General features: G+C 38.6%; 1 gene segment (V, D, J or C); it reads right to left on the bottom strand.

Moving 5' to 3' along the window:
* Nucleotides 1-5748: 5748 nt before the first annotated feature.
* On the bottom strand, nt 5749-8125 carry LOC102397172. The segment is given in 2 exon segments: nt 5749-7140; nt 7915-8125. Coding segments are annotated over 2 exon segments (411 nt in total).
* Nucleotides 8126-8375: the final 250 nt, after the last annotated feature.

Here is an 8375-nt window from a genome sequence, read left to right as displayed (position 1 = left end):
GGGAAACTGTGAATCTTCCTTTTTTATTCACAACCAAACATATGGTTATCAAGAGTGCAGGGCCTTAACCAGGGTGCTGCTGATACCATTCCTTTAATATTCCTTGCGTGCTCAGTGGTGTCCAATTCTTTGTGACCTCATGGAATATAGCCCATCAGGCACCTCTGTCCATGGGATTCTCCAGGCAAGAATACTGGAGTGGGTTGCCATTTCTTTCTCCAGGGGATGTTCCCGACCCAGGGATGGAACCTGGGTCTCCCACATTGTAGGCAGATGCTTTACTGTCTGAGCCACCAGGGAAGTCTGTAGGAAGTAGTCAAATGCACTCTTCTCATAAGTACAGTTCAGAATGGAAATCTCTCTTTCCTGGACTGTTTCCTGGATTGAGGGCTGTGTTTGAGATTAAGAGCAAAGACAAGGGTCTGTTTTTGCACGGGTGTGGTTGTGAAGAGAATGCTGCTCCCATCTCTAAATTCAAAATGTTTTAGATGAGGGAGACTAAGGAGCAACCACAAGAGAGAGAAATATATTATACTGGTCAGTTTTTAGTTAAGGCCATGTGGAAGGGATTTTCACAGAGGCTATTGCTTCCTTAACTAAAATGGAGTGTAAAGATAATCATTCCAAAGCTCCTTTATAAATGTTCCTCTCTCTCTTCCATTTCACCAGACTTTGAAATCTAGACAAGATGAACTTCTTTATCTGTTATTACAGCAAACCAGAACCAAGCACCAGATTCTGGGATAATGTTAACGATAAAGATGTTGGCTAATAAATCTCACTGACTGCATAGCATGCCACAGTGTTTCAGGAGCCCTTTAATATTTAAGGATATGGCAGGTACTGTTCATTGTCTACAAGTAGATTTACTTCTTCATCCTTACCAGAATCCCAATATTCTGTTTGTTAGCAATGTTCCTAGAGAAAAATGCGTAACTTCCCCAGACTTTCATAGCTTGGGATCAGCTTGAATTCTGTTGTAATCAATAAGATGTAAGCATCTTGAGCAATTTATCACCCTTTCCTATTCACTAGAGTTTTCTCTTTTCCTAATAATGCCAAATGTCAACGTGTTGGTACCTTGATACTACATGCGTTTCATGTGTGCGAAGTCACTTCAGTCATGTCTGACTCTTTCTGACCCTATGTACTGTAGCCCTCCAGGTTCCTCTGTCCATGGGATTCTCCAGGCAAGAATACTGGAGTGGGTTGTCATGCGCTCCTCCAGGGGATCTTCCTGACCCAGGGATTGAGCCCGAGGCTCCTGCAGTTCCTGTATTGCAGGCGGATTCTTTACCGCTGAGCCACTAGGGAAGCCCTGATACTAAAGATCAAAATCACACATTTGTACCTCAGATAGATGAAAAAGACAAATGACACATTTCTCATCTATGATCTATTAATAGAAAGTCAATGCTTACACATGGTCAGAAGTCATGCTTGTTTCACAAATGTGTTCTTACGTAAATATTTCAGTAGCAGAAAAGGAAAACTAGAATGAAAGCACCTGGAAATTTTAGTTTTAGTTTATTGTCACCTTATAACTAAGAATTAATAAGAGGTCATCATGTATCATTTTAGTGTTTATTGGAGTTTTATATTCATATAAGAAAATGTAATATAAGGGTCAGTTCACACAGCATGGTAAATTTTCACATAAGCAACACCCTTGTAACCAGCACTCAGATCAAGAAACAGCGCATTATCAGCCCTTCAGAGCTCCCTTTATGATACTGACCCATTTATAACAGTATTCTGATTTCTACCAGTGTAAATTAGCTATGTCAGCTTATGCACCTTATGGGAATGACATGTTTATTGACCATTTGAATATCTTCTATTGTCAAATGCCTACTTCAGACTTTTGTCTTTTCTATCAATTTGTTTGTTTTCTTGTTGATTTGAAGGAGATATTTTGAAATCAAAATGAGCCCTTTGATAGTATGATAATATATTTTATAGCTAATCTTTGCTAATATAATACTTTTATAATTAATAATATTAACTTTGATAACAATAATACTGTAAATATATTCACTGCTGCTAAGTCACTTCAGTTGTGTCCGACTCTGTGCAACCCCATAGACAGTAGCCCACCAGGCTCCCCGGTCCCTGGGATTCTCCAGGCAAAAACACTGGAGTGGATTGCCATTTCCTTCTCCAAAATATATTCACTAAGGCAATGGCACCCCACTCCAGTACTCTTGCCTGGAAAATCCCATGGATTGAGGAGCCTGATGGGCTGCAGTCCATGGGGTCGCTGAGGGTCGGACACGACTGAGCGACTTCACTTTCACTTTTCACTTTTCACTTTTATGCATTGGAGAAGGAAATGGCAACCCACTCCAGTGTTCTTGCCTGGAGAATCCCAGGGACCGGGGAGCCTGGTGAGCTGCTGTCTATGGGGTCGCACAGAGTCGGACACGACTGAAGTGACTTAGCAGTAGCAGTAGCAGTTACCCTTTAATAGATTTTCTTGTTATCTTTTTAACTCTTGAATACTTTTAATGGCAGTTTTAATATACATCAGTTTTTTAATGAAGGGTAGTTGGTTTACAATGTTGTGCCCATCTCTGCTATACAGAAAGTGACAAGAAAAATGAATGTATATGTGAATATAGACTAGTTTTGATACTTAGCCATGTTTGTGTCCTGTTTAAGAAATGTGTACCTAACACAAGGTAATGAACAAGTTTTGTATTTTTTCCATTAACTTCATACATTATTCTTATATTCAGATCTGTACTCTGACTGCTATTTACATATGAGCTGAAGGCCATAATACACTTTTCCATAGGAAAAATGATGGAATGTCACTTATTGAAATGAAAATCCTTTATCCTTGGTGCATAAAGGCAAATGTTTTCCAATTTTTAGTGTAATACAATTTCAGTATTAATTTTACTACAAAATTTTACTTTGTCACCCTCTCCATCTGCTTATATCATTCTCCTTTATTTCAGTTTTTCTTCTGTTTTTAGAATTTTTTTAATGTTTTATAGTTACCACATATTTATTACTTGGATGATGCAGTTTTATAAACTTTCGTTCTAGTTACTAAAATGAATTATTTTCAGAGGTTTTCTCCTCCTCTTTGTGCCCAGAATGCTTTCTTTTCCATGTGCTGTATTGTATGTACACTTGTTATTAGTTAGTTTGAGAATCACTTAGTATGTTGCCTGTTTTATGCAATTCTGGTGTAACAAATGAATTAGATATTCTTCTTACTTTAGATTCAGTCCCTCAGATGTGCAAACAGGCAGAATTTGCAAAATGTTAGAATCCTCAGTGTGCACTGCTAACAGTCTCTTCCTGATTCAACTTATTAATGTATTCGTTGTAGGGAAAAACAGTTAAAAGACACAGTGAGCCATGGAGCTCCAAGTTCCTAACTCGGTTATTTTTCTTGTGAGATCATCTGCTCATGGTGAATCTCTATTGGTAGAATTAGTGATAGAACTAATGACAGTTCTATTAAACAGCACTCATTAATTCTGTGATTTCTAAAGATACATTTGGTAGAAGGTTTTAAAGCAGGACACATTTGGTATAAGGATAGCACATGTTTTTTGTTTTTTTTTTTTTTTTGGTAAGGATTATTTCTGAATGAAGATGAAAAAACGGAAATGAGAAAAGACTTTCTAAATCTGTTCACCACGTTTGGGTTGGCAAGCACTGTGTTTCCAATGGCCATGGGTTGCTGAAATACCATATGGACTTTTTACACCTTTGTTGGCTTATAGTTATGGAAGATGACATAAATGAGAATACCAGTTGATATCCAAATAACTATTTTTTGTATCCATTTTTCTAAAATTAGGAGAATTCCCTGCCTCACTGGGGAAATGAGTTAAGCACAATTTAAATCTTTAAAAATATCTGGTGTTAACCACTTTATGAGAAACGCAATGTATTGGGAATTTTAATGGAAGAAAGAATTTTGTGTTGGAATAAACTAAAGTTTCACAGGAAGACCTTAACAAAGTACTTGGGGACCTATCTCACTAACAATGATAGGAAAGAGGAGTAAAGAGAGGAAAGAAGAAAAAGAAAGAGGAAGAGTGGAAGGAAAAGAAAGGGAAATAGAAGGATAGGATCAATGAGTTTATGAATGAATAAGTATTTTCAAATATACCCATCTTCATTGTGAAATCCATGTGATGTTGACTTTCTCTTCTATTTTTAAAAAAGATATAACTCACCTTTTCAATATTTTATTGCATTCCTAGCAATGAGCGCCAAAGAATTGATGCTTTTGAACTGCGGTGTTGGAGTAGACTCGAGAGTTCCTTGGACTGCAAGGAGATCCAACCAGTCCATCCTAAAGGAGATCAGTCCTAGGTGTTCATTGGTAGGACTAATTCTGAAGCTGAAACTCCAATACTTTGGCCACCTGATGCAAAGAGCTGACTCATTTGAAAAGACCCTGATGCTGGTAAAGATTGAGGGCAGGAGGAGAAGGGGACAATAGAGGATGAGATGGTTGGATGCCATCACTGACTCAATGGACATGGATTTGGGTGGACTCCGGGAGTTGGTGATGGACAAGGAGGCCTGGCATGCTGCGGTTCATGGGGTCGCAAAGAGTCAGACGTGACTGAGTGACTGAAATGAACTGAACTGAACTAGTAATTATTAGTAACATCAGTCATAAATATTTCTTTACTCAATAAATATTTGTTGAACACTCACTATTTGTTGGGTACTGTGCTGATTACTGAGAACTTCAATAAACAAAAGGAATGAAAAGATATGTTTCAGGAAAAGTGAAGTAAGGAAACAGAAAGTGAGCTCAAAGGCCATGAAGAGGAGGAAATGAGTGAAAAAATGACTGGAGGGATATGCTGATTTGGAAAATGCTACAGCACCTCTCATTGTACTTTCCAAGATTGAGTACAAGTATCTGTTCATTCATCTCTGACTCACAAATCAAAGCAATTTCCAAAGCATAAACACAGCAATATACGTTTAGGTATACATCCTATGCAGCAGGATAGATTTCTCAGTCTTTTTGATGATCCAAGAACATTATGTTAGTGATGCCGCTCACATCAAGGGCCAGAATGCCTCCCTATTACTTTCTCTGTCTTGTGCTCTAATTTCCTCTATATCTTTTCTCTTGGGGAAAATGTGTGGCTAATAATGAGCTAGGGATGTTTCAGAATCCCGCTACAATCAGTAAAAGATATTTCTACTGCTATTTGGATATTTAGAGGACTAGCATGTCTCTTTACAGAATTAAGGATTATTGCTTTTCTTGAATCACAACATATGCCTTTTGTTCTAACACTTGACATTTTGCCCTAAAATGTGTGTCACCTTCAGCTATGGGAATTGTGATTCATTCCACTGACTTTCCAGTTGACTCACTGTTTCAGGGCTTTCTTCTTACTGTTGCTTCCAGGAAGGCCAGATTGAACTACATATGCTGAGATTTTGGAGCTTGACATTGGCAGATTTAAAAATAAATATAACTGTGGGTCTAAGACATATTAAGATAAAGATAGGCAACTTTTAAAATCTCTTTGAGGCTTGGCTTTCTGAGAGGTACCATAGATCTCAGAATAACTCCCTAAATGGTAACGAGGATTAAAAGGTACATTTAGGGCTTTCTAAAAGACACTGATTTTAAAGCTAAAAAGAAATAAATTTATGATAGATTTGACAGTGTAAGAAAGGTAGTATGTTAGAATAAAACAAACAAGTAAATATGAAAGTCAAAATATCATGTAAGATGTCAAAATAATTCTAGCAAACAGAAATAAAGCTAAGTTAATGGAAAAAATGGTCAAAAGATAGGAACAAGCATATGAACAAGGTTGATGACAGAGTGCCAATATACAGAGAAAACATTGCTCGAAAGCACTAGGATCAGTAAGATGTCTATAGATAAAGTACATTTGGATTGTTAAAATGAAAAAGGCTGGTAATTCTCAATTTTTAGAGGATGCGAAGTACACCTTCTCACTCCCTGTTGGTTGAAGTATAATTGTTTATACCATTTGAATGGAAAGTTGTCACTTTATAAAAAAAAAAAAAATTAAATGCACCTTGTTTTGAAAATAGCCATTCCAGTTCAGAAATTTCATTACAATAGACATGTCCTCATATATACAAAAGTAAATCTACAAAGTTGTATAAAGACAACACTCTTAAGGATAGCACAGTAATAGAAACAAATACTTATTAAGGTAAACATAATTAATAATAGAACGTTTCAGAGTACTACACAGGTGTTATAAAGAATGAATTGGAGCACTTCCCAGGTGGCACAGTGGTAAACAATCCTCCTACAATGCAGGAGACAAAGGAGAACAGATTTGATCCCTGGATCTGGAAGATCTGGAAAAGGAAATGGCAACCCACTCCAGTAGTCTTCCCTGGAAAATCCCAAGGACAGAGGAGCCTGGCAGGCTACAGTTCTTGAGGTCTCAAAGAGTCAGACATGAAAGAAAACTTTGGAACAGGAGAATTATTTGTATTCTTCTCACTTTTAGGTTGAGACTAACACACTGGAACCAACATTTTATTGACATGAGAAAGAACCATGAAAAATTGCTAATGCTTCTCACTTTATTTCTATGTTGCAATTGGGATTCTTAGTATTCCCATAATTCCCAAAATTCTTCTCAGCCACATCAACGAATGATGCACTTCTTCCTTGTCCTTTTCTTCTTTTCTTTACCCTTCTTCTTACCTTCTCCTTCCCTTCATTTTCCTCATTTCTTACTGCTCTCTGACTCTCCTTCTAGATAACTCTAGATTTGCTCTAGTGACTGCTCCCCCACTGTGTCCCCCCTTCTTCCCACAAGAGAGATACTGCACAGGTGCAGCCCCGTCTGTCCCAGTGTGCCTCTCTCAGGACGCAGTAGTACACAGCGGCGTCTCTCAGGGTGACCTGGGGCAGGACCAAGGTGCTGGACTTTCTGTCTGAAGCTATGGTCAGAGAGACCGTGCTGCTGTTCACTGTGCCTCGTAAGCCATGAATGACATACTGTGGACTCTGATTGGGATTTTGTTGATACCAATGTATATACTCATTTCTACCAATGGTAGAGTGGTTACAAGGCAGGGTTACATCCTCTCCTTCAGTATAATCCATGGAGCTGGGCTGGGTGGTCTTAGCATCAATCACAGTTCCTGGGGGGTTAAGAAATCAAATTAGTTCCAGAGCACAAATAAGCATAATTCTATGGATCAAGTGCATAACCCTCTCATAACTGTCTGGTCCTAACCCCTACTCCTGTGTTTCTATTTATGTCCTGGAAAAATATTATTGGTGTTCAATATTGGACTGCAAGAAGATCAAACCAGTTATCCGAAAGGAAATGAACCCTAAATATTCATTGGAAGGACTGATGCTGAAACTGGAGTTCCAATAATTTGTACACCTGATGAGAAGAGCTGACTCATTGAAAAATACCCTGATGCTGGGAAAATTGAAGACAAAAGGAGAAGGGGGCGTTAGAGGATGAGGTGGTTAAACAGTGTCACAATCTCAATGGACATTAATTTGAGCATATTCCAGGAGATAATAGAGGACTGAGGAGTCTGGCACACTGCTGTCCATTTGGTAATAAAAGTTGGATACAACTTAGCGACTGAAAAACAACAAAATTATGGAGACCAAAGATATGTGGCAAGAATCAGAGATCCACAGGCTTTGTTCCATGGGTCCTTGGCTCAATAAACCCAGATATTTCTTACAACCTGCTTACTGCTAAGGACTCTTCTGGAATCATAGCCAAGGTTTAATATGTCATGTAGAAGTTTGTGTCCCTAGCAAATCCATAGATCAGTTCTCAATTCCATCACTATAATGCTGAATAAAGCACAGGGAAAGGAGTAGCGAGCAAATAACTCTTTGTGGTCCTTTGCCCTCAAAGTCATCCCTTGTAGACACAGAACACTTACCCAAGGTCAGAAACACTGTTACTCCAGTCACCAGCCTCATACTTCAGGGACAAACCAGGATCGTGGGCTCAGAGTTCAGGCTTGAGTCTGAGCCTTGGCTTAAGGAGGCTCCAGAGAACAGAGGCAACAGCTGTTAGTAAAGACTTACAACCAGTGCAGATATCGCTGTGTTGTTGCTAGGACCTTCTCAGCCAATGATCAAGCAATCCCTTATCTAGGTCTTCCTCCCCTGTCTTAGTCATGTCCCCAAAATATGGCGAAACATCCCCAGCTCACAGTGAAATCATCTCTGCAGTTAAATGTCTGCCTCTGGTAAAGGAATACCAATCACAATGATGTGTCTATGAACAACCATTGGTCTTTCATTTGTTTCTTAAGAAAATGGCTGATGCTCCATGAAGCTTGCAGAGCATAATATTTAATCCCAGAAAAATGTACTGAGCTCTGTGTAGTAAGACAAT

This window comes from Bubalus bubalis, chromosome 11 (assembly GCF_019923935.1).
Source record: "Bubalus bubalis isolate 160015118507 breed Murrah chromosome 11, NDDB_SH_1, whole genome shotgun sequence".
Lineage (NCBI taxonomy): Eukaryota > Metazoa > Chordata > Mammalia > Artiodactyla > Bovidae > Bubalus > Bubalus bubalis.
The sequence above is the reverse complement of the archived record's forward strand: the minus strand, read 5'-3'. Positions and strand labels throughout refer to the sequence as shown.